The 27,783-nt window shown below is 43.7% G+C and overlaps 1 protein-coding gene and 1 long non-coding RNA gene across 6 annotated transcripts in view; one reads left to right on the forward strand and one right to left on the reverse strand.

Moving 5' to 3' along the window:
• PLCL2 (phospholipase C like 2) overlaps positions 1-27,783 on the reverse strand; it is a 212,238-nt gene that overhangs the window by 50,022 nt on the left and 134,433 nt on the right. For all 5 annotated transcript variants that reach the window (XM_075922106.1, XM_025189747.2, XM_025189748.2 and 2 more), the window contains one exon: positions 5,460-5,535. In XM_075922106.1, the coding sequence (XP_075778221.1) occupies positions 5,460-5,535 (76 nt within the window). The remainder of the gene's footprint in view (positions 1-5,459; positions 5,536-27,783) is intronic.
• On the forward strand, positions 16,270-22,338 carry LOC142827306 (uncharacterized). The gene is made up of 3 exons (XR_012901967.1): positions 16,270-16,392; positions 16,635-16,785; positions 22,203-22,338. It is a non-coding gene; the product is annotated as an uncharacterized LOC142827306 (long non-coding RNA).

The raw sequence follows: 27,783 nt of genomic DNA on the forward strand, positions 1-27,783 counted from the left end.
ATCACATTAATGGAACAGCACAACAAAATTTCCATATACATGCCCTCTACATCTATACCATAGATATGTACCCTAGTCTTCCAAGATGGCATGACTGTTAAAAACATTAACATTTCTGTAAGGTAAATATTATTATTCTCAGTTTGCAAATGAGGAAGCTGTCCAAGGTCAGTGAAGAAGAAGAAGTTATTCACCCTGTGCAGTAACTCTTGGGGGGATGGTGGGGGAAGAATCTAGGAAAGGCTAAGCTGTGGGTACTGCACTCAGGTCTTGGTGTGTCCTCACTCTGCTGATCGGAGATTTTTCCCCAGCAATGCTTCCCATGCTGTGCCTGCCACTCACAATGTCGCACTGTTGTTGTCTGTTAGGTGCGCGAAGAGCACGAACCACCCTCTGTTCCTTTTCCAGCTGAAATCTGTTAAAGGACTTCAAGCAGATGGGAGATGGGAGGGTAGTGGAGCACTCACAGGGACACACATCTTGAAGAACCATTGTTACTGCACAGGGTGAGTAACTTCTTCTCCCTTAAGTGGGTGCTCCACTCAGGTGACTTAGTAGCAGTACCCGCGAAATGGTGGTGGGCATTGGAGTCATTTATGTAAAGAAAGACAGACCACATCTGCCAAAGTGGTGGCAGGTATGGGTCCTTTCTGTAGGGCATAATGCTGTCTGAAAGAGTGATGGGAAGACCATGTCGCTGCTCTACATATGTCCGCTAGTGGCACATTATGTAGGAAAGCCATTGATGTAGCCATCGCACATGCAGAGTGAGACCTGATAATCTGTGGTGGCTGTTTTCCATGAAGCTGGTAAACTGTGTATATGCAGCTTGCAATCCATTTGGAAATAGGTTGTGTTGAGACAGCTGTTCTCTTATGGGGACTGGACCAAGGGATGAAGAGTCTGTCTGATTTCCTGGTCTCTTTGATTCTCTTTAAGTAGAACGCAATGGCTCTTCTTGCATCCAGGGTGTGCAAGATGAATTCTCTTAAGGAGGTTTGAGGTTTAGGAAAATATGAGGGTAAATATATAGGTTCATTTAGGTGGAAGTCTGATATAATCTAGGGGAGAAACTTGGGATGAGGCCTGAGTATAACCTTATCCTTAATAAAAGTAGTGAGTATGGTGAGTCAGTCACGATGGCTGCAATTTTGACCACTCTTTTTGCAGATGTTATTGCCACTAAGAAGGCCACTTTCATGGATAAGTATTGTGGTAGGGCGGTGGTTAGTAGTTCAAAGGGTGGACTGGTGAGCGTGTCAAGAATGAGATTTAAGTCCTAAGATGGTACCGGGGGGCGTTAAGTTTGGGAGTGTTTTCTGCAAGCATGTTAGGAATTGCTTCGTCATCAGATGTGCAAAGAGAGAAATCATTGACTGATTCGTGGAAAGTCATGATTGCCGAGAGATGAACCTGAATGGAGCTGATGGAGAGGCCTAGATTGCTGAGATCCATCAGGTTCTCAAATACAATAGGTATGGGGGAGTTATTTGGATGTAAATGACAAGTGATATACCATTGCTGAAAGCGTTTCCAATTGTTTCGGTAGGTGAATCTTGTGGAAGGATGTTGACTGTTCAATAGGATTCATTTGACTCTCTCAGAGCAAATTCATTTGACTCTCTCAGAGATTCTCTTCATTTTGGAGCTATGGAGAAGCCATGCTGTGAGTTTCAGAGTTTTGATTTTCGGGTGGTGGGTTTTGCCCTGGTGTTGAGTAAGCAGGTGAGGAACCATGGGATCAGTAGGCTTATTGAAAGGTAATGTAAATAGGGGAAACAGGGTTGTCTCGGCCAGCAGGGAGCTATCAGAATTACTGTGGCTTGGTTGGAGCATCTCTCGTTGATTAGTCTGGAGAGTAGTGGAATTAGTGAGAAGGTGTAGAGTAAGGGAGCTGTCCAGCGGATGGTGAAGGAGTCCCCCTTCGATCTCTTGCCCTTCCCTGCTTGAGAGCAAAATCTGTGGCATTTGTGGTTGTCTACTGTGGCAAAGAGATCTAAAACTGGGAATCCCCATTTGTGAAAAATTGGAAGAAGAACATTGATATTGATCTCCCACTTGTGTTGTTCTGAGAAGTGTTCACTCAGTTTGTTGGCCCTGGTATTCTGCTGGTCTAGTAAGTAAGTGGCAGTTGGAGTTATGTGGTTCTTGAGACACCAGTTCCAAAATCTGATTGCTTCTGCACATAGTAAGCGTAATTGGGCACCCTGTCGATTGATGTAAAACATAGAGGGTGCGTTGTCCGTGAGGATATGAATGGCTCTGCCCTTTATCAGGAGGAGGAAGTGAGCACATGCTTTGTGGAGGTGCATCTCTAGTTGAGAGCATCTGCCCTGTACCACTCAGTACAGTACAATGGGCACCCCAGTCCAGAAGTGATGTGTCTGTCGTGACCTCTATTGATGGATCTGGACGATGGAAGGGTATGCTGGCTAGAGGATTGGTCGGAGAAGTCTACCAGTCAAGAAGGTGGGAAGGTGGGAGTGCGAGATGCTTTGCAAGACCATGCTGGTTTGAGATATAGACACTTGCGAGACAGTACTGTAGGCAGTGCATATGTAGTCTCGCAAATATGATGACAAAGGTTGTAGCTGCCATGTGTCCCAGTATTTGAAGACAAGTGCATGTTGTGGTGAAGGACATATGCTTGACTCCCCAGATAAGATCTCTTAGTGCTTTGAATCTTTGCAGTGGCAGGTAGGTTTTTGCTGTTACTTTATCTAGGAGTGCCCTGATAAATTCTATCTTTTGGGTGGGCTGCAGGGTTGGCTTGTGAATATTTATGAGGAGGACTAGTCAAGAGAAGCATTCTCTGGTAGTGTTTGTCATGGTGAGAGTTTGTTGATGAGTGGGCCCCATGATTAGGCAGTCATCAAGGTAGGGAAAAATAATGACACTTTGTCTTCTGAGAGAAGCTGTGACCACTGTCTTGGAAAAAACACGAGGGGACATGGAAAGACCAACAGGAAGGTCTCAGTATTGGTAGTGATCTTGACCTACCACAAACCTGAGAAATCTCCTGTGGGCAGGATGAATGAAAATATGCATATGAAAATATACATCCTGAAGGTCGAAGGCTGAGAAACAGTCTTTTGTCCAGTGTAGGTAAAATAGTTGCAAGAATCACCATTCTGAATTTGGTGCTGCGGAGAAACTTGTTCAGGGATGGTCTAGATGGTGCTTGGTCCTTGGTCCTGCCATGAGGGCAGAGGACTGGATTCAATGACATCTCGAGGTCCCTTCTTGTTCTAGTATTCTATAATTCCTGAGATCCAAAATTGTTCTCCAGCCGCCTGTTTTCTTGGCAGTTATGAAATAGTTGGAATAGAACCCTCTTCCCCGATGTTCTGTGAAAATGGATTCTATTGCCCCTATGGTAAGTAGTTTCTGTACTTCTGTTTGTAGGAGGGGTTCATGAGAGGGGTCCCTGAAAAGGGTCAAGATAGGAGGTTGGGTAGGGGTTATAGAGGTAAAGGGATCGTGTAGCCCAATAGGATAATCTCGAGGAGCCACTTATCCGTAGTAATGAGGGCCCATTGTAAAAGGGACTCAGGTGGTGAGGGAAGGTGGCGTTTAGATGCACTGGATATGTGGAGTGGTTGCCAGCACCGGTGGATTAGTGGACTCAGCTCTCCTGGCTGATGTTGATTTACGTTTCACTGCGGTGCTGGAGACTGATGGCTCCGGGGAACGTAGCAGGCAACAATCATGCCGGGGAAGCCCGCAACACTCATGAGCTCCTCTGGGGTGATGAGCTAGCCCTGTCATGGGGCACTGGTTGTCCCCATGTCTCCTGGGACTTATCCCCTGATGGTTGGAGGGATTTCTCCCACAGGAGGTTCTTCAGCTGCATTTCGTGGTCTTTCATTGCTCTGGCTGTCATGTTTAAACCATCTGGGTACTTCTGTGCTGCATGACTTTCACCTGGACATTTCATCAAGGACGTGTGTCCATCTGAAACTGTCATTGAATCCTGGCATGAGTCGCATTCCTTAAAGCCAGGAGAGCCTGGCATCTTGAGAAGGGAAAAAAAAGCCACCACGGCGGTTTTGGTTTTTTTTTTTTTAAACTGAAAGACTAGGTGAAAACTTATATGATCTGACAAAACTTACCAACTATTTCTAAACTAACTGTACTATTGGTTTATTTTCTGTCAGAGAGGAGAACACTGCTGTGACTCCATCTTCAGCCAAGGATGGTAGAAAAGGAACTGAGGGAGGTTCGTGCCACATGCACCTAACAGACAACAACAGCACCAGATGGCAGGTGAGCAGACATGGCGCAGGAGCCACTGTTAGGCAACAAATCTCCGATCAGCAGCATGAGGACGCATCAAGACCTGAGTAGAGCACCTACAGGAACACCTCTCAAGGGAGAAGTAATTGTTAGATCTGGCACTAGAACGTACGGCTTCCTATCATGTGATCCTATAAGGAACATAAACCCTCTTCCGATATCAATACAAACTTTAATACCTTCACATTGCCAAGAACCAGCTATGGCATAATTCCAACAGCAAAATGCAGAGCAATTGGAGCAATTTGTCTACTTAAAAATCAAATCAAATATTAAAACAACACAATGAGATTATATGAGCTGCAGTTTACATGATTTTTTAAAAACATTAAACTTACATTTTCTACTGAAATCAATTCACTTAAATTCTCTACTCAGTCAACATATTTTAGGTGTTTGTGTTCAGGAGGGATGCTAACTGATCAAGGACCAGGAACCAAGAAAGCCTGGATTCTTAACTCAGCTAAACTAATTTATGATATTCTGTGGCAATTCACTTGATGTTCTTGGGCTTCACTGAATCCAAATGAACCATATGATATTTGAGTAAAACTGAGAATTGAAAATAATTAGACTGATAGAGATGTTATTGTAAAAAATTCACCCCACTAATTTCTCATTTATTCTCAACACACAAAAATCTAATAATGCATATTTTATATTTTCCACAGTCTAATGAACAATCAGGAAAACACGTCAGTGTTTTAAGTACTTTGGCATTAAAATACATAATGTACATTCTAGAAAGTAGCATCTGTTTAGACCCATGGTGTGCACATTGTACCATGCTGCTTCATCAGCATATTGAGCTCTGATATACACTTTATCAGCTTGCCCCTGAATGTGTGCAGGAATAGCACAGTATCTCTCATTCATAAATATATGAATGTTTATTTTTTACATGTTATCTTTGTTTTATTAAAATAGCATGTCAGCAAGCTACTGTCCTGCTATAAAATGTTAAAAGATTAAAAATGATTGCCAAAATTTAGTTGGAATGCCAGACCCCAATGTCTATGATTTTTGTACCTGCTTATATTTGAATACTTTTGTTCTGTGCACTAGTGGAATAAATTAACCCAGTCCAAGGTTTTGTAAAAATTAAAATATAGGAGAAATGCCTTACAGTATTTTAATTTTTCAAAAAGGGAGCCCACACTTACCCATCTTCTGACACTGTACTATCTTCTCATATACACTATCTGCATTTTCAATCAGAGTCTTGATGTTCTGAATCATCTGCAGAGAAAATATCAAAATAAGCTGTTCAAGCATATGTTTATAAAATAGTCTAAAATCATGATCAGTACAGTGATTGTATCTTTGAAAGATATGTGCTTAAACTCTTAAACTTTGAAACTACAAACAATATTTCAACCTCTATGATTTTACACAACTTTGTTTTCTTGTTTGTACTAGGCAGAGGGACACTTCAAATTTAGCATGAAGGAAGGAGGAATGTGGTTCTGGTGGTTTCAGATGTGTGAAGAAGTTTACAAAACATGCTGTGTTTTACCTTTACCCCACTGTTTGTCAAAAGAAAGAGAGAATATATTCCTGTTTACTAGCTAATTCACATCTTTATGGTTTGGTTAAGACAACCTGGATGCTGTTTTGTCCTCCTCAACCTCACATTCAGGATGACAACCAATCACCATCTAGTATTTTCTGTTCTCTGTGTACTCTGTCTTCTGCTTTTCCAGATTGGTTTCTTATCATTGACTTTGTGGCTTCATCTGTACTGAGAAAACATCCTATGGAAGAAGAACAAGATACTACAGGCCGAACTAGAAAAAGGGAGTTGGAAGGTGAAGGATTAGAAAGAAATGGAACCACTGCTCCTTCCAGAGTTTCTTATGGAAGTCCTGCTCTAAATTATCAGGGCCAGATTTGTAAAAGTGTAAGCACCTTGTGACAGACATGAACACGAATATACATAACTCAAAGGTGCTTTGAGCAAATTATTTAATGTAACCTATCAATCTGCACGTCATGATCTGCTGGTTCTATTTATCCTATTTTGATGTGTGTATCATTCTTCTGTGTAAAATTAGACAGAAAGAGTAGGGAATGCTTTTTTAATGTGTGAATGAAAGTCATCAAGGGAGGCCTCAGTGTCTGGGCAGTCATATGCAAACAGCCTTCTGTTAGCAATAGTTGGTAGGGAATGGCCAGGTGACTCCCAATATAATAAGGGTATTCTTTAAAAAGAATAGGAAGAATAGGAAGTTTTGTGTCTTTTGGCTGGGCTGCACCTGAAGAAAGAGCTGAAGACCCCAGGGTGAGGAGACAGCCCTGGTTTTGAGGGGCAGCTGGAAAAGCAGTTTTAGAGTGAGTTTGAAAAAGTTTGTACTGAGATTTCACTGTATAATTATTAGTCAACCATTTTTGTTTCTTTTGATTTGTATCCTACTATCTGCCTGTTCTCACTTATTACCACTTAAATCCTACTGCTTGTACTTAATAAAATCACTTTTATTTTCTATCAAACCCAGTGTAAACAATTATTATGTGGGGAAGCAATCAGTGTGCACATTCCCCCTTTCATTGTTAAAGGTGGCTTACCTAATTCTTTGTGATTTGATCCCATTTGGGGAGTGGTATCCCAGGAAGCTGGGCCCTAAACTGCGCTTTCCTTGGATCTGAAGCGATTCAGTGTCTGTACTGCTTGGCTGGGGGAGACCAGCAGAGTTGGCCCAGCAGTAAAAAGCCCTAGAGGGGGTCGAGTGGCAGTGGCAGTGTCAACACTCTGGGAGGCACCCCAAGGGGTCTTCTGTGGCTGTGCCCTGTCACATAGCTAACTCCCACAGAAATCAGTGGGAGTTAAACACCTAAATACTTGAACAAATTTGGCGCTCTGTAACCAGGGGTACATCCATAAACACCTGCACTTCCAGTCAGTAGTGCCTCATGAAAGGCATGAGGAATGCTAGGCAGCAGCTTTGCTGCAAAACTTGTTTACTGCTGTCCTCTCCAATCCAGCAGATAGCAACTGTTGCAGTGGCTCAGGTTGTATATTTTTGCTACTGCTAATATATGTTTTTGTGGAATTTTCTTTTCCCTGAGAGACCCATGTATCCTCTGCTGACCAGGCATCTATGTGAGAAAAAAAAAACCCAAAACAAACAAACAAACAAAACCCCAACCCTCAAAGTAATCCATTGGAGAAGGAGTTCCCTTACCCAGTTTTTTAAAGTGTTTTCTGTTTGAAAGAAGTTGAGGCCTTCTTTTGCATGTTGCTATGAGCAAGATCTGAATGAAACTGGAGAAGCAGATGAAAAAGCCTTATGCCTTATCTACACTGGCATGTTCTGTTGCCAAAAAGTAAAAGCGTACACACTATAGGTTGGACCTGACTGGTCCCAGATGAGGGATTTTGCCAGACAAGGGGAGGTCATTTCAGGCCCCTTGATGACACCCCCTCGAACCCTCCACCAGGCCTGCCCCACTTGGCTTCCTAGCTTCCCCCACAGTCCAGCTGAGCCACGCTCCCACAGCAGCTCCCTGCACACCAGCTCCCTGCCCCCTCTTGCAGCCCAAATGAGCCGCATGCCAGCTCTTGCCCCCGTCCCCTCACAGCCCAATTGAGCCACATGCTGGCTCCTGGGCTCCCACCCGTCTGTAGTGTGCTGGGACTCTCTGATCCTGGAACATCCGTGGTCATGCTGGATCACGAATGTTGCCGGACCAGAGAGTCCCAGATTTCAGAGGTGTAACCTATACAATGCAGTAACACCCAGTTTTGGGGACAAAAAATTTCCACCTCTATGAGAGACTTTTGTCCCCCCCGACCCCACTCTTTATTGTTGACAAAGAGCCAGTGTAGACTCTGTTTGTTTTTCCCCAAGAACTGGCTTTGCCAATATCCCACAATGCCTGCTCTGATGGCTGGGCTCATCTGTGTTGTGTGATCTCTGCTGCCCTGCAGGCATGCACCCTTCCCTCTTCAAAGCTCAGGGTGTGTCTAGACTACATGCCTCCTTCGACGGAGGCATGTAGATTAGCCAGATCGGAAGAGGGAAATGAAGCCGCGATTAAAATAATCGCGGCTTCATTTAAATTTAAATGGCTGCCCCGATCTGCCGATCAGCTGTTTGTCGGCAGATCGGGGGAGTCTGGACGCGATGCCCCGACAAAGAAGCCTTTCTTCATCGACACAGGTAAACCTGGTTTCACGAGGCTTACCTGTGTCGATGAAGAAAGGCTTCTTTGTCGGCGCATCGCGTCCAGACTCCCCCGATCTGCCGACAAACAGCTGATCGGCAGATCGGGGCAGCCATTTAAATTTAAATGAAGCCGCGATTATTTTAATCGCGGCTTCATTTCCCTCTTCCGATCTGGCTAATCTACATGCCTCCGTCGAAGGAGGCATGTAGTCTAGACACACCCTCAGGGAAGTGTCTGACAGGTGAGTGAGCTGCTTCATTTAAGGAACAAACAAAAAGAGCAAATCATTGGAATGCTCCCCTATTTTTCTTGATAGGAACACAACAACAGGCAGACTACTGCTGCAGGGGGAAGGCTGGAGAGACTGTTGTGCTGCTTTGACATTCCTCAGAACAGAGTTCACAGAGCAACTCATGATGCTTTTCCCAGCAGCTGAGAATGCCATGGAAGAAATCAGAGAGAATCCCACAAAGTGCAGGGATCAATCAGTTCTGCCTTTCCACAACCCTGCACTGTGGGATGCTTTACTCCAGCATCCCACGAAAAAACAGCTTTTTTGACGCCCTTTGGCCTCTTTCAGTTTGTCACGATGCCATTCGGATTACATGGGGCTGCAGCCACTTTTCAAAGATTAATGGACAAAGTGCTGCGAAATCACCAGGAGTATGCGGCGGCGTATATTGATGATATTATCATCTATAGCCATTCGTGGGCTGATCACTTGCGTCAGGTTGGAGCAGTGTTAGGGGAGCTAGGAAAAGTGGGTTTGACAGCCAACCCAGGTAAATGCTGCATAGGGCAAAACGAGGTAACCTACTTCGGAAACACAGTGGGGAGAAGGGGGGGGGGGAAGTGAAGCCTCTAGTTGGAAAGGTACAAGCCTTACAAGAATACAAAGCCCCTTCCACAAAGAAGCAAGTCCGTCAATTTCTAGGACTAGCTAGCTATTACAGGAGATTCGTCCCCCATTTTGCAACGATAGCAGCCCCACTAACAGAGCTAACAAGAAATAACCAACCACGGAAAGTTAGTTGGTCCGAACCCTGCGAACGGGCATTCCAGACGCTTAAACTCCGACTCTCCCAGCCTCCGGTACTAGCACAACCCGACTTCTCTAAACCTTTTATTTTACAGACTGATGCCTCAGAGGTGGGTCTGGGCACAGTTTTATCGCAGGAAGAACACGGGGTTGATCACCCCATACTCTATTTAAGCCGAAAGTTGTTCCCTAGAGAACGCCAATATGCGATGATTGAAAAAGAAGCTCTGGCCATGCGATGGGCAGTCAAAGCGCTACGATATTACCTCCTGGGAGCTCCCTTCCTCCTAGTTACGGATCATGCCCCATTAAGATGGTTGAACTCAATGAAGGAAACGAACCCCCGCATAATGTGGTGGTATTTAGCCCTGCAGCCTTATGAGTTCGAGGTAGCCCACCGACCAGGTAGGAAGCATAACAATGCAGATTTCTTTTCCAGAACAATGGAAGGAGAAGGAAATGAAAACCTAAACCGAGACTGAGAGGGGAAGGTGTGTTATGGGCTGACCCCGTCACTCGCGCCGGGTCCAGGCGCGCGGACAGCTCGCGCCGCGAGCGGAGAGCCGGAGGAGCACTGGCTTTATTGCTGCACATGCCGCTTTTAAGCGCGGCACCGGCACACCTGGGGGGGGGGGTACAACCGCAGGCGGGAGACCGCGGTGGAGGACACCGAAGGTATGGCGGGGAGGCCGGAGAGGGCGATGGACCGAGCCGTGGGACTCGCGGTGGGCGAGACAAGGAGCGCCCCCCTTCCTCCCCAAGGCACAAGGGGGCGAACGGAGAGCAACGGCGAAGAGCCCGAGCCCGGACTGACAAGACCCCAAGCCGCAGAGGAGCAACCAGGTGATGCTGGGCCCTGGGTGGGCAATCCAATCGAGACTAGGCTCAAGGACTGGTGAGAGCTGGACCTTGGGGAACCCAGGGACTGGGAACTTGATGGGCCTCAGTGTCTAAGTAGGAGGGTTCTGGCCATAGCGGGGCTCGACCCTGCTATAAGAGAACCCTACTACGCCCTATTGGCCTAGAGCAAAGGGGCAGTGGGTGGCGGAGGGCCCCTCCGTGAACTGAACACGGGCCCACTCTACCCCACAATCCTCCGGGGCTAAAAGGGAGGGGGGTGGTCCCCCCCATGACAGAGTGCAACTTACAAAATGTAGATTGTTATATAACTACACTCAAAAACAAAACAATGTAAAACTTTAGTAGCTACAAGTCCATTCAGTCCTACTTGTTTGGCCAATTGCTGAGAAATAAGTTTGTTTAGATTTTTAAAAGGTAACACTGCCTGCTTATTTATAATATCACCTGGAAATAGGAACAGACATTCACATGGCACCTTTGTAGCATGCACTATTAAGGTACTTACGTGCCAAAAATGCTAAATATTTGCACTTTTTCTGTGCTTCAGTCACTATTCCAGAGAACATGCTTCCATGCTGATGATGCTTGTTAAAAAATACTGCGTTAATTAAATTTGTGATGGAACTCCAAGGGGAGAATTGTTTATCTCCTGTTCTGTTTTACCCAAATTCTGCCTTATATTTCATGTTATAGAAAATCTCGGGAAACCCAGTACATGTTCATTTTAAGAATACTTTCACAACAAAGTTGACAAAATGCCAAGAATATACCTATGTGAGATTTCTAAAAATGGCTACAACACTCAACCCAAAGCGTAAGAATCTAAAGTGCTTTCCAAAATATGAAAGGGACACGGTATGGAGCATACTTTCAGAAATGATAAAAGAATACCTTTCCAATGCAGACAGTACAGAACCCATACAGCCAAAAAAAAAAAAATTAACTGTCTGCTAGTTGCATCTGACTCAGACGATAAAAATAAACATGTATTGGTCCACTGTTCTTTGAATCATTATCGAGTAGCATGGACGCATGTCTTTATTAGCATGGACGCACGTCTTCTGGAATGCTGGTTGTAGTATGAGAGGACATATGAATCCTTAGAGCAGGGGTCTCAAACTCAATTTACCAAACTCAATTGCCAGTCCTCTAATCCTCCTAATGGGCCAATGGGCACCTGTGTCTGGGCAGGGCTCTGAGGAGGTGTGTATCTCCCCACATTCCCCCCACGTGTCTCCTGGCCCCACCTGCTAGTCCACACGCTCTTTCCATCCCTCTGCATCCCCCAACTCTGCCTACTGCCCCTGAATGATTTAAACACACTTCCAGGGTCCTCTGTACCAACACTAGTAGCACAGCAGGGCTAGCAGCTCCGCTCCACTGCTGGCAAGTCACTATTAGAGATGTTAAAATGTGTTTATTTTTGTAAACATGTAACTGCTGAAATTTTCATAGGTTTTATGTTTACATGCCGGGGAGCGGGGGGGGAGGGAGAGGGGCGTAAGTGGAAGCCGACTGTTAAGTTAGCTCCCTGTGAGCACCAGCTCCCACCTATCCCCCCTGCTGCCTCATTATCAGAGACAACAGCATGGGGAACAGGAAACTCCGTGAGAGCCAGTGCTTACCTGTCACTCCCCGTGCTGCTATCTTTGATACAGAGGCAGCAGCACAGGCAGGTGAGTAGTCAACTCTGTGGGAGCCGGTAAATGCAGGGAGCTGTCTGAAAGCCAGTTCCCCTCATGTACCAGCTCCCACCTGCCCTCCTCCCATGTTGTATGGCTTCAAAGATGGCTCCCCAGATGCACCAGTTGTCTCTAATACAGAGGCATCAAGGGGACAGGATTGTGTGTAATTGTGAGAGTTAATTTATGAGCCTAGGCTCAGCAGTTAACTGTACATGGGTATACATTCATACCCTAGTTCCAATGGCCCAGGAAAGGTGTGTGCAGAGCCATCCTGTTCATAGGACAGTTCAGCACAGCTGTCTCAAGTCCTGCGCTTTCGGAGGCCTTGTGGTGGCTGCCACAACCATCCTACGGATGGGATGATCTCTTATACTCAGTTTAGCCTGTGGAGCCCTAGGCAGGCTGGGGCCAGCAGCAGGGTTCAGGCTCCCAAGCAATCACCTCAGCAGCAGGAGCCATGGGGAAGCATAGCTACATAACAGTTTAGTCTGTGCTGGGGTGCTGTAGTGAAGCAGAGTGACTGGGCTGGCCTGGGAGATCGTGGTGGAGCAGAACAGAGGCTGCTACATTGTTCCACTTCCCCACACAGTATAGGGGCACCCAACTCCTGCTGCCCCTAGGGATGTGAATGACTAATTGACTATCCGATAAGCAAACGCCCCCCCACCTCCCCTGCTGCCTCTATCAGAAGGAGGCGGCAAAGGGGGGGGGAGTGGAGCGGGTGCTTCAAAGTGGCAGTGCTGGGAGTCCCCAAACTGCATGAGGCATTTCACAGTGGCAGCCCCGTGTGGCTCCTGGGATCAGCTGGGGACTCCCCCGCTGACCCTGGGCTCTGTGTGATGATGCTGCTTTGAAATACCACATAGAGCCTGATGCTGGACTCGCCGCAGCATTTCAAAGCAGCCGCAGGCACGGAGCCCAGGATCAGCAGACTCCAGATGGCACCGCCACTTTGAAATGCCGCATACAGACTGATGCTGGGCTCCCCACAACGTTTCAAAGTGCCAGTGCTGCACAGAGCCCGGGGTCAGCTGGGGTGTCCCCAGGCTGCACGCAGTGTTTCAAAGTGGTAGCACCACATGGATCCTGGGATTAGTTGGGAACTCCCTCACTACCCCGGGCTCCATGCGGTGCTATCTCTTTGAAACACTACATGGAGTCTGATGCTGGACTGCCCCACTGGCCCTGTGCTCCCTGCTGGGCTTTTGCCTTTGAAGTATAGTAACAGTTCTATGCCAGTTGCTACACTTCAAAGGTGGAGGGAGGCACCATATCGACTAATCAAATAGTCAATCAAAATTTAACATCCGTAGCTGCCACTCTGTAATAAGCCCCCGGTAATCTCTGAGGCCGCATCCCATGGGGGAGGGAACATGAGGGAAAAGGTGTGATAGAGCAAGGGCAGGAAAAGGCAAGGAGGGGTGGACAGGGGCTGGACTTCTGGGAAGGGTATGGACACCTCCACGGAGCTACAGGGACTCACATGTTAGCAGCCATATGCAGGCCAGATTGTGGAACTACACAGGCACTGCAGGTGGCCCCCAGACTGAGTTTCAGACCCCTACTTTAGCGCATCTGGCACATAAATGTGTTGCAAAGCCATCTACAATAATGCCATGAGAATGCCTGTTCTTACTTTCAGGAGACATTAGAAATAAGAAGTGGGATTATCTCCTGCAAACTGTAACCTAACTTTTGTTTCTCTTAGTGACTGGCTGAACAAAAAGTAGGACTGAGTGGACTTGTGGCTGCTGAAGTTTTACATTGCTTTATTTTTGAAAGCAGTTATTTTGTACATAATTCTACGTAGGTAAGTTCAACTTTCATGATAAAGACACTGCTACAGTAATTGTAATAGGCGAATTTGAAAAAATACAAAGTCTTTTGTTTTTTACAGTGCGGGTATTTGTAATAAAAATATTAAGTGAACACTGTACACTGTTGTAATTGAAATCAATATATTAAAAATGTAGAAAACATCCAAAATACTTAAGTAAATACTGTTCTATATGGGTATGTCTAACTACAGCATTATTTCAAAATATATTATTTCAAAATAGTTAATTAGAAATAACTTATTTTGAATTAACGCATCTACGCACAAAATGCATTTCGAAATAGCAATTTGCTATTTTGAAATGCGCGTCCACACTGAGTGGACGCTGAATTGCATTTAAGGCCAGCCAGAACCAGGTCCGGCAGGGCATCAGGTCAGGAGTTACTTTGTGTGAGTGCTGTCTGAGGCTGAGGCCTGTGCTTAAAGGGACTCCCCCTGGACAGCTGGTTCTCTGCTTTCCCTGCTTGCTTGCCTACCTCGATGAGCAACAGCAAAGCATTTTGTCTCTGCATGCTCTGGTTGCCCTCACTCGGGACACCACAGCACTCTGCAACATGGAGCCACAGCTGCCACTGGGCACTCTGATGCTTCTTGTGGACGCATTGCTGTGAGCCTGGTTGCACTTTCTGCAGGCTGCCATCCGGGAGGTCCAATGCGGGGGCTGTCAGTATCCAGAAGGCCCTGTGGGAAAGCTTCCACCCTGAGGAACACTAAGAGCCTCCCTGGTCTGCCCCACTGGGGGCTTGTGCCTCATTCCTCCCTCACATCCTTCCACTTACCCCTCTCTAACCCCCCCTTCCTGATGTCAAATAAAATACATGTATTTTCATGAAAACAAACTCTTTATTTAACAAAACTGGGGGAAGGGGAGGAAATGAAACTCTGGTGAGACTGGGGAAATGAGGTGGGAGAGGGAAGAAGAGAGGGTGGAAGAGAGGAGGGGGAAACCTGGGAGGAGGAAGCTGGAAGGGGGAAGCAGGGAAAGAAGGGGGAAGCAGGGAAAGAAGGGGGATCTTGCCGGACCAACTTTATTTTCATGCAAGCCTGTTCCTGGGTTCGCATGTGGCCTTTGGTGGCCAGGCTAGCAGCTATCCTGCCGTAGACAGTTGCGCTCCTCCATCTAGTGCGGAGATCATGGATGTTGGAGGCATCCCCCCCAAACCTGAATAAGGTCCATTATCTCCTCCCTGGACCAGGAAGGCACCCGCCTTCTCCAGCCCCTGTCAGGCTCCTAGGAGCTGGCAGACTGCTCCTGGGGAGCGGTGGAGGGCTGGCTGCCAGTGGCTTGCTAGCTCATGTTTTGGGACCACTGGGCAAGGGGCAGTGACTGCTGGCTCTGGGCTGGCAGGCTTGGAGCTGGCACAGGCACTGTGGCCAGAGTCAGACCCTTTAAGGGCTCCGGGGGGGGGGGGGGGGGCGGGAAGAGGGAGAGGAGTGTTCTTGGTTGAGGCTGGAGTGGCCACCAGGGCCCCCTGGGAAGGCTGGAGGCCCCTTATATCAATGTAAGTGTCTACACAGCACTTATTTCGAAATAGCTAATTTGAATTTGGCATTATTCCTTGTGGAATGAGGTTTACCAAATACGAAATAAGCACTCTGCTATTTCGAATTAATTTCGAAATATCAGTTTGGCTGTGTAGATGCTAGTAAAGTTATTTTGAAATAACTTTGCTGGTAAACATACCCTTATTGTATAACAGCGTTATTAATCATATTTTTTTAATTGTTTTACAGCCCTCGTTACAATACAAAGAAATATGCAATTTCTCTATTTAATTATCTCTATTTAATTTTGAAAAATCAAATTGTCTTGATTTACGATTAGATTCCAGAGGTCCTTTAAAAAGAAGAAAGTACATATCACAACACTAAATAATGAAGAAAAAATTGCCAACTATGTTAACTACGCTGCATTTGAAATATTAGTGCTAATCCTATCCCCATTACACTATTTATTGTACATAAACAACTTATGGCATATTTGGCACTCATGGAGGCAAAAGTTGCCTGATAACTCAGTAATTAATTTCTGTATACTGATGCTAATGTTTTAAAGAGAGTCATTTTATAACCAAGAGAAAGCTGTAACACCCAAAATAGTGTATGTCATCCCAAACAGCCTTCTCTGAGATCCACTGCAAGCTGTTAATTCCCAGTTTGTCCTCAGAAAGCTGTAAGAGTTATTTTGTTTCTTGGTGTCCATCACTAATGATATGTTTTCAACAACAGTCAGAAATTACAATTAATCTGCTCTGTAGATGTCCTTGAAAGACAAGGAATCTGGCAGTTCGTTCAACATGCATTTCATGAAGCGTGTGTTTGTTTGCGTCTGTAATGAACTTGAAAACTAGGAACCGAGACACAGTTGATTTAAATCACAAACAGCCTTGCAATACCAGAACATGTTATTTTATTAACTAGCTGAAACAAGACTGCACAGCTCCCTGTGAGTAGAATCCTGGTGATTTGAAAAATGAAAATCACCTTGGAAATGCTTCCATGAGAATGTGAGTACACTGTTTTAATCAGAATGCCAATAGACAAAAACAAATTACACTCCAATGTACAGATGTACAGTCCAATTAAAAGCACATGTGTGGGTTTTTCCTAAAGAACATTTCAATGTGAACAGAATAGGGCAAGTGTTCAGCTAGCCGCAATTGAGTTTTAAAATTATCACTCATAAAAACCTACCTGTTGCCTTAGATAATGGGTTATATAACTTTACATTAATATTTTTGTGTTCCAGGTATTCTGTCATATATAAGAAGTAGTAAAAGGAATACTGCAGAAATGAAAGTAATCATATTTACTCATGTAAGGTAAAATTGATGAATTTTTAAGACAAAAGATGTCATGTTGCTAAAAGTCCATTCAACTCTTTGAAAATCTACCTCAAGGTAAGACAAACAACATCTTAGAATTTGTTGTCAGTACAAAAGTGAGCCCAATGCTTCTATTTCAATAGAAATTATGGGGCCAATACTATTCTCACTAATAACAGAAAATGTCAAAGTTCACTATGGGCTATAAAGTAGATTCCTCTAGACAAATTTAAAAAAAAATCAATCTACAATTATACCTCTTGCTGCCTATAATACAGGCACAGCAAAAGCAGATAAAATGTGGACTTGTTTTGCATGGATGGTTTTCAAACCATTAAGCTATCTCACCTGTTATCAATAATTCTTTCATTCTAGACTCCCTTCTATGTCAGAACTCAAAAATGCAACAGACTGTAACTGTATTACAACAGAGAGAGATTATGTTGCCCATTGAAAAGGTTTCATTTTGGAACAACTTTGAAACATATTAATATTGTAATATTTTAGCTTACTGCCATATGATTATACTTAAACAACATTACTATCTAATACCTGCATCATTCTCAAAAAGTCTCTTTATTCTGTTTCTCTTTGAGAACAGATTTTATATGCAGATCAAACTCATCAATATTTAGAAGTAGAAATCACTATGCTCTTTCTTATGTATATATTTTATCAGCAAAGTAGTGAGGTAACATTATTTTAATTTATTTAATTTCACAACCGGAAAGAAATTTAACAAAACAGTTGCATTACTATTTACATATCATAGAGAGGTAAAAGTTGCAATCAGTTTCTACCACAAAGCCCCACTGGTAACTTTGACTTGAAAAATTGGATTGGCCTGAAAACTGCCAGATTTACTCTTGCAGTAAATGATTTCACAGAGTATGAAGAAAACTTACTGAACTACCTTTGAGTAATAAGTTATTACAATTATTCTGATAAGAAATTGACTTAGTCTAAAATATCTTCTTCTAGGGCAATAAATGGCTTGTTTCTAGTTCTAACTCTTTTTCTAAAACACATCAACACCGGCTATTCTTAAAAGAAAAACCATTATAATGAATCAGTTATTAATTTTTGCTATGCATAGGTTAAGGGACAACTCTGTTCCTATTTATTTCTGTGGGACTTATGGTACCAATCCTGTTCTCGCTGACATCAACAGAAGCTTTTAACTGAGCTCAGTAGGCACAAGATCAGACACTAAATTGTGTGTAAATATGCTGTCCCTTTTGTTTACCTGCATTTTAGAAAGAACAGAGGCTCAGCTGATTTAGTTCAACAACAGCTAATCTAATCAGAACTAACGGTACTGTCTCTTGCTTGGGCAAACAGTGGAAAAAGTGGGTAGATGTAGAAATGACACATATTGGAAGGTTGTGTTTGCTATGAGACTCAGACATTTCAAAACATTTTTTTGTAGTTTCTGTTCTGAGTCAAACTTTGGTCATAACATTCTCTAACAATCTTTACATGTCATTTGCACTGACCAGTTATGTTTCACATGCTACAGAAATAACTAAGACAAAAATGACTAGGAGAAAACCTAGACATAACAAAACTAACAATAGCTCCAAATGCTGGTAGGGTAGAAAGAGGTAAGCAAGCAATGACCTCAGAGACATTCTTCTTCCATGCCCCAAACAAAGACCTGAACATTCCAATCATTTTATTCTCTCACCATCTTCTTCCATATGAATACACTGCAACAGAAACCTCACATGGACAAGGTAGAACACTTTTCAGAATGAGTAAGTACCGTACCATAGAATTAAGAATGATAAGGGATAGTCGATTCCCCACCCTGCTGCCTTTATCAGAGAGAGGCAGCAAAGGGTGGAAGCGGGGGTACTTCAAAGCGGCAGCACCGCATGGAGCTGACCCCAGGCTCTATGCAGCACTGCCCCTTTGAAATGCTGCTGCGCTGTTTCAAAGTGGCAGTGCCACACGGAGCCCAGGGTCAGCTGGGGACTCTCTAGGGGTATGTCTACACTACCCCCCTAGTTCGAACTAGGGGGGGTAACGTAGTCATACGGAGTAGCAAATGAAGCCCGGGATTTGAATTTCACGGGCTTCATTTGCATAAAGCCAGCCGGCGCCATTTTTAAATGCCGGCTAGTTCGGACCCCGTGCCGCGCGGCTACACGCGGCACGGACTAGCTAGTTTGGATTAGGGCTTCGAACGGGTTCCGAACTAGCCGGCATTTAAAAATGGCGCCGGCCGGCTTTATGCAAATGAAGCCCGTGAAATTCAAATCCCGGGCTTCATTTGCAACTCCGTATGACTACGTTACCCCCCTTAGTTCGAACTAGGGAGGTAGTGTAGACATACCCTAGCTGACCAGGGCTCCTTGTGGCATTTTTGCGTAACCCAGAGTCATCTGGGGAGTCTTCATCCCAGGCTCTGTGAAATGCTGCCACTGAAATGCCGAGCGGAGCCTGAAAGATCAGCTGGGGACACCCCAGCTGATTCCGGGCTCCAGCGCAGCATTTCAAAGTGTGCAGAGCCCGGGGTCATCTGGGGAGTTCCTAGCTGACCCCAGGCTCTGCTTGGCATTTCAGTCCCACTTACTCCGGGTTCCATGTGGGTGCTTCCACTTTGAAATGCACAAGAGCTCAGCTGATTTCAGGAGTGATGCAGGGCCAGTGAAAGAGTATGCCTGCCTTGACTCTGCTGCTCCATCTGTGGGGCAGCTGTCTGGCTGCTCCCGGGGTGGGCAAGGGTGCCTGCCTGGAGCCAGTGGGACTTTCCACTGGCCCCAGGCTGCACGCAGAGTTCTGCATTCCTCCTTTGAAATGGACTTGGGGCTCTTGTACATTTCAAAGGAGGAATGAGGAAGTGCCTATCGACTAGTTGATGGAAATTCCATCGACTACTCGACTAGTAAATTACTCATTATTTAACATCCTTACAGAGGATCATTATGAAAGGGATGTTACTACAAAGTTTTTGCATGCAGCAAACTTTACTCAGTGTTTCCAGAAGGTGCTAGATCTGAATGCAATAGGTCAGGTTAAGAAGCAATCATGGAGTGGCTGTGTGGCAGTGCTGACGTTCTCAACATGAATTTCAGTTGCTATGAAACAATTATCACAAGATATGGCTAGCAAGATATTAACAATAAAAATATAGGGGCTAGTCATTCACCCACTGATGTCAATGAGAGAAAGATCAAGCCCATAATGATGATTTTGGGGATATATGTTACATAAAATTGTACATAATGCTTCCAGAATAAGATTTCTGAAGAAAGGCTCATGTCATCATCATCTTTTTTTAAATACCATTCTCTGGCACTCCTGAGAGTATATACACTCATCCCTTCAGTAACGTGCAGCACATGTATATGGTTGCTGACTTTATCTTCCAGTGTGATCTGATATTCCAAATTTTTTTTGTATCCAACCCAAAATAATGACATCATGAAAATAAAAGGTTAGGACTACACAATATTTATCCCAAGAAAGTTTAAGTGAAGAATGCCACAGGCCTCCCTATGTCAAGGTGAATAAAAATCAATGATATTTTGGGGGAGAGACAGGTTTTTTTTATTTAAATTGATTTTTTGTTCTTTAAATTACAAGTTTTTCTTTTAAAAAATACATCCATTTCAAATGAAATCCAAATTTAATACAAAATATGTTAAGGGATTGCCCTAAACTACAGTACTTATAATCTCATAAAAAGTTTAAGAACATAAATACACTGCTTTTCTATATGAAGAAAGTTAAAGGCTGCTTTTCTATATGAAGAAAGAATAACGAGAAAAACATCTAACTTTTGAGGTCAAGCACAATAGGTGTATTAAGGGGCTTATTTCTGTATTAGAGCCAGGGGCTATGCTACTGGGTGCAGAAGTCATTAAAGGTGTTGAGACTTAGCCTCTGACTCCAGGAGACATTATCGTGTATCTTTGGGATCATCCTCTGAGCCAACCTTGATGATCTCATACGCTTGCTATAATTTCTTCCTACCTGAGCTCTGACTGGTTCAGTTATCAGATTATGAATATTTATTACTCCTTCTACTAGAAAGACTCTCCAACTTATAGAAAACACCGATAAGATCCAGAAACTACCAGTCCAGTATGGTTCTGGGCACTTCATGAATAGTCTTGCTCAATCTCCTTTCATGTTTACAGACTTAGGATACAAACACAAATCCATTAACTTCTCAAATACCTCTCTTTCTGTCTATAAATAAAATACTGCAGTGCAAAAGGTTCAGAAGTTACAAGAGCAAAAGTCTTCAATGGTTGGTAGTTCTTTTATTTTTCCAAGGGTAGAGTGGGTATGGGGAAACAGGAGTTGTGTGTGTACTCAAAAGGAGCAACACTTACGTCCAAACAGCATATTCTGCAAAGAAGGGGCAACGTTCTTCAGAGTACAGCCTCCAGTATTAATTTCAATGATTGTAAACTGGAGGAAAAAATTGACTTAGCTGCAGGTCACAACCCAATGTGGGAATATTTTTAAGCAAATCTTGTACTTCTGAGTAAAAACAAACACCCCACCCCCAATGTGAATAATGGAACAAATGTGAATAATGAAGCAATACAAGGCCTGGCTGTCAGAATGAAACAACAGTATGAGAAATTCTCCTCAGAAAGCAATGACTTTGAAAATGATGACATAGACGTGTCTGAATTTATCTAGGTCAACTGGTAAATATATTATAACCAATCTTAAGGACTGCCTACTATGCATTTCTGGCCTACCATGCATGTCCAGATTAGGGACACCTGGAATTAGGGTTGCCAGATGGTTTCAACAAAAATACCGGACACACTTGACGTTACATCACAATCTACATTACATCTTATTTAGAAAATACCGGACATTTATATTTTCTCATTTTGTTTCCCGAACAGAATGCTCAAATCCTGGATTGTCTGGTTCAAAACTGGACACCTGGCCCTACCTGCAGTACAGAGGTTCAAGTGTATTAAGAGTTGTTCTATTTTGCAAAAACAGTCAGGAAAGCTTATGCTCAAATACATTTGTTAGTCTTTAACAAATGTATTTGGGCATAAAGTTGCCACAGAATTCTTCATTGTTTTTGCTGAGACAGACTAACGGTTACTCGACTCAAACTTGTCCTAATCTAAGGAGAATTTATGAAGAAAATGGTGACTGTGACAGAATGTTGGGAATCAACAGCAGAGCCAGCACTCTGATCATTTAATGAACTTCCCAAGGTGTGGCACTGGCTGTACTTAATTAGTGGATTAGAATGGGCTGGGGAAGACTAACAGCTAATTAGACCATTAATGCAGAGGGTGGAAAGTGGTACAGGAAGGAAGTTCTGGGAGAAAGGCAGGCTAGCAGAGACAGAACTAAGAAGGATCTCTGGGTGGCGAGATCTCATCTCTTTCCTCTACACTCTTCTCATCAGAGGAACTGATGTTGTAAGTGGTGTTGTATATGGATTAATAAAGGTTGGTAGAAAGACCAATGCAAATAATCTACATGTTGGTATTTAACAGGTTAAGTTCCTTTAAGTGTCTGTGTAGACAGAGAAGACAACATGAGTAGGATCCCACCCTTCACCGTGACAAAAACAGATGGAACTATCACAGCCAAATAGTGAACATCGGAACAAACAGAAATGTAGAAAATATGCAGAATATACTGAAAGGTCTTTCCATACCCCGGACAAATTGCAAAAAGACTGCTAAAGTATTGCTGATGCTGCTGATATTTGGAAAGAACTTCAAGGGACACCAAAGAAAAATTATCAATGACAAAGTTAAGAAGCGTTCCATCCACTACAGAAGTGGATGGAACATGAACTTACTCCACCTCTTTTTTGCCATTTTCTTGCCAATATACTCAATCCAAAATAGTACGTAAATGTCTACCTGCTGAAGATGATGATGTTACTATGACATGGACTTCACATAATCACCTATAAATCATGCCATCTTTCTGAACTGTTGAAAGAACCTAGCTAAGCACCTGGAACAGAAGTTTGTTGAAGTGCTAAACCAGCTTTTTACAGCATTAGCCTCTTCTGAAAACACAGTGAGTATTTTTTTCATTTGGACTAGTTCAATCAAGTTGAGAAATTGACTGGGAACTGAAAAAGCAGAAAAACTACTTGTTCTCTTCCAGTATATAAATGAAACAAGGAGGATGGGATGAGATCCACTAGTTTTAAAAGTGTGAAGGATAACTTAAGAGTAACTTGGACTGTTGTCTTGTTTTCATGAGGCTTAGACAAACTTAAATTCTAGTTCTTTTCAGTTAGGCATCACCTTATTGGGTGATGTGATACTTACTGAGGTCATGGTTAACCAGTACCTGGGGAGCAGCCTGCCTCCTATGTCCCGCTGGAGGCAGAGGGCTGCTCCAGCCCCATGTGGGGTCGGAAGCGGCCCCCAGACGTGGCAGCAGCTCTGCCAACCCTGCAGCCAATATGGCCAGAAGCAGCCCATGTCAGGGAGGGCTGATCCAGCCCGTCCGCCAACATTTAATCAGTTAACTAGTTAGACTTAATGTTTAATCATTTAACTAATTAAATGGGATTTTACATCCCTGCTGAAGGAACGGGGATCAGCAACGTGCAAAGCCCTCCTCTATACCTCAGGTGTTACCAGATTAGGGACACCTGGCATACAGAGGTTCAAGTGTAATCTTAACAATACGGCACTGAGATCAAAAGTGGGAGAATTTTAGAAAATTCTTAGTCTAGGAAGGCAATGCAGGTGAGCAGCCAAGAACCATAGATCTGCAACCAATGGAAGAAGGGCTGCCAGCTCCCCTTCACACAGCTCGGAGTTAGAACATTCACCTCTGTTGAGTTCAATTGTCGTGTTCTTCTGCTATTTTCTAAATAGCATGGCTTTACACCATCAGCAAGTTAGACACTCCAGTTTTCAGCTGACAAATGTATCAGAAATACAACTGCAAAAGAATTAATAAACAACTTCCACCATGAGTAGAGTTTTTCAAAGACTACTCCTGGGTTAGCAATCAGAGAGAAAAAATATTAGTCAAGAACAAATCCCCAGTAAAGTACAATTACAGTATTTTCCTCTCCCCTACTTTTTACTTTTCTTCTTCTATCCCTTTTATTCTTTATGTAAACTTTCTAAATATGCTTTAGTACTGGTTATGCAGACAAAACAAAATTTGTTGAAATTCTAAATATTTTAGATAAATTAGCATATCTAACCCAAATGTGTTTGGGTCATTCTTTTGGCATTCATGGGTAATATATATTTTGACTCCAACATATTAATAATTTTATCAAATTGCATGTAAATAAATATTTATTTTTACTGTAGCTAATGCAATTGGTAAATAGACCCCTCCAATTAAACGAAGCTTTTAATGTCAAGATTTGTGGCAACACATTGATAAAAGAAACTGCACACAAGCCAGCAATCAATAAATAACCTCATAATACATCAGACAAGGGTTTGGCTCAGACAGTCAAAGTCAATTTATAATGAAGTGTAATTGATCTTTCTACTTCTGCAAGTGCTGCCCTAAACTACCAGTGTAAGAAAACAATGCTTGTATATGCTACTTATGTATACAACAAGTATTTGTCACCAATACTTCCCTTCTTGGAAAAGACAATGATCAAACTAAATTTGTCTGATGCCAGAGATTCATTCAGAATGTTTGTTTTCACTAAATAGCAAAGATAAAAATCATGCTTTTAAGCCAGGCAAAATTCTTATTCTCCCCAGAAAACAAGTTTACATTAAATATTCTGTGCCCCATAGTGCCTTTGAGATGTCACCCATAGGGGGAGTGGTGCAGACGGTATCTTCAGAAGATAATTCTTTACTAACTCACTAGCACACTATGGAGCACCTCTGCTGCTATACCATACTGGTGTTTGCAGCATCTACTTCAGTGTGAGGGAAATAAGGCCATGACTCCATTTCTTGAAGTCTCTTATTCCCTGTGGAGAGGATGTCTTATTCTAAAGGAGAGATATAAAAAGAGCATTCCCATCTGTCTGAGGATAGGGGGACTGCAGTTGTGCCCTCCTTCCATGCAGGAGCAAAAAGAAGGTGACCTCATTGTACTAACTTTCTCGTGAATCCCAGGGAGAAACGGGACATGAATGGTCCTAAATGTGCAGTGTCCCAAAAATGAAAGGATAAAAAAGAGTAGTACCAGTATAATATAAATATTATAAAAACAACAAAAAATCCACAAGTTCTCCACCAAGTTTACATGTCTTTCACTTCATTATGAACAGAAAATCTAGGAAAGACGATAAATCAGGGGTGAGGAACCTAAGGCCCGGTGTCTGGATGTAGCCCTTGGCTTGCCTGGTTCCTGCCCTCAAGGCTCAGGCTCTCCCCCAGCATTGGGGAGCCCACACTGGCACTCAAGCCTCCTCACTGCCCCACCACGAGGCTGGAGCACACAAAATCTACTAGCATGCCCCTCCCCCAGACTCTGGTGTGCAATGGGAATGTGGGGACTGTCTTTCTCCTTCTCAGTTGGGGGCCATGACTTTGAGGGTTGATTTTTGGTTTTTTGCTTCTCATGTGTGTTCAGCCCCCAACTGACTTTTCTGTGGCTCAGCGGCCCCAACCCAAAAAATGTTACCCACCCCTGCTATAGATGGAAAATAGAGCCATACAGGTGGTGCATCCACATCTCAAACCAGACATCCTCTGCATATAGCCATTTTTCCTTAGTTCACAAATTCTTCCACTGATAAAAAATTCTTAATTCACTAAGGACAAGTAATGCCTAACCAACCTGACTGTCTTCTATGATGAGGTAACTGACTCTGTGAATATGGGTAAGCTGGTGTATGTGATATACCATGACTTTAGTAAAGCTTTTGATACAGTCTCCCACAGTGTTCTTGCCAATAAGTTAAAGAAGTATGGATTGGATAAATGGGCTGTAAGGTGGATAGAAAACTGGCTAGCTTGTCAGGCTCAATGGGTAGTTTTCAAAGGCTAGAAGCCTGGCTGGTGGTCAGTATAAAGCAGTGTGCTTCAGGTGTGACCGGTTTTGTTCAACATCTTTATTAGGCTACGTTTAGACTACAAGCCTCTTTCAAAAGAGGCTTTTTCAAAAGAGAGAACTCAGGCAGTCTCGATGTCCTCTTTCAAAAAAGCCCTGTTTGAATTCAACAACACCTTTTTTCAAAAAAGCACTTTAAAAAAAAGGCGTTCTTCCTCATAAAATGAGGTTTACCACAGTCGAATAAACTGCTGTGTTCTTTCAATTTAATTTTGAAAGAATGTGGAGGCAGTCTAGACGCAGAAGATGTTTTTTTCTCCAAAAAACGCCACTTTTTCGAAAAATCCCTGTAGTGTAGACTAGTGGTCCCCAATGCGGTGCCTGCAGGTGCCATGGCGCCCACCGGGGCATTTATGCACGCCCGCGGAAAGATCTGGGCCGGTCCCGGGTGTGTGGCACATGGGCGGCCCCACACTCGGGTGCGTGGCACATGCACAGCCCTGCTGGGAGCCCAGCAGCTCTGAAAGATTGGGGACCATGGTCTGGACACACCCTTAATGACTAAGATGAGGGGATGAATTGCATTCTCAGCCCTCAGCAAGTTCGCAGATGACACTAAGCTATAAGTAGATATGTTGGAGGGTAGGAAAAGGATCCAGAATAACCAAGACAAATTGGATGAATGAGCCACAAGGAACCTGATGAGAGTCCTGAACTTGGGACAGAAGAATCCCAAGCACTGCTACAGGCTGGGGACTGACTAGCTAAGCAGTAGTTCAGCAGAAAAAGACCTGGAGATTACAGCGCATGAAAAGCTGGATATGAGTCAATAGTGTACCCTGGTCACCAAGAAGGCTAACAGCATATTGGGGTACATTAGGAGGAGCATTGCCAGTAGATCTAGGAAAGTGGTTATTCCCCTTTATCCAGCAATGTTGAGGTCACATCTGGAGTACTGTGTCCAATTCTGGGGCCCCCATTAAAGAAAGGACACATTGCAGAGAGTCCAATGGAGGGCAAGAAAAATGATTAGGGGCTGGAGCACATGATTTACAAGGAAAGGCTGCAGGATTTGGGCTTATTTAGTCTACAGAAGAGAAGGTGGAGAGGGGATTTGATAGCAACCTTCAACTACCTGAAGGGGGGGTCCACAGAGGATGGAGAGAGGCTGTTCTCAGTGGTGGCAGTTAACAGTGGGGGAGGTCTAGATTGGATATTAGGAAATACTATTTCAGTAGGAAAGTGGTGAAGCACTGGAATTACCTAGGGAGGTGGTGCAATCTCCATATCTAGAAGTTTTAAAATCCCATTTGGACAAAGCCCTGGCTGGGATGATTTAGTTTGGATTGGTCCTTCTTTTAGCAGGAGGTTAGACTCAATGACCTCCTGAAGTCTTTTCCAATCCTATGATTCTATGACATTCAAGCATGGGCTTGGAAGCACTGAGTTCACAGACACAGGTTTACAATGCAATGTATACATACTAATTCAAGCCCAGAGTTAGAAAACAGTGACTGAACATTGCCCTGCCCCAACAGTCTTTGAAACACATGGAATCCAAAACTGGGTCCAATTACAAACTGGTGACCACCCATACGGGGGAGGGGGAGGGAGGGGAGAACTTAGCCTGGTCTATAAACATTTCAGTCAAAAACTGAAAATTAGGTGCTAGATGTTAGCCTGATTTTCAGTGTCAACAGTTGCTTTCTAGAACTGACATCTCACAAAAGCTTCCTTATGGAACACCTGCATGACTGAGACTAGCATGTAGACTATTCATAAACAACTGGGGAAATGAAGGCACTGCTTTTCAGGACCTAGTTGGACTGCAAAGTTCACATCTACAAAAAGGTGCCAGACAGGGAACTTCTACACTGCACACTGAACTTGGCCTCTAACCCAGATATAAGCCTGAGTCCAATCCGTCCTTCCATGCCCTTTGGAAAGGAGACACTGATAATCACCAACAATGGACCCAGTTCTTCTCCACTCTACCTTTCATCTGCCATGTAAAGCATGGACCTAAAGAATATTTTTGGGACAAAGAGTTCTCAATAGCTTTAGTGCCTGTAGTATTCATCAATATACCTCAATACCTAGACCTCCGGTAACCCTTAATAA

Source organism: Pelodiscus sinensis, chromosome 2, assembly GCF_049634645.1.
Source record: "Pelodiscus sinensis isolate JC-2024 chromosome 2, ASM4963464v1, whole genome shotgun sequence".
Lineage (NCBI taxonomy): Eukaryota > Metazoa > Chordata > Testudines > Trionychidae > Pelodiscus > Pelodiscus sinensis.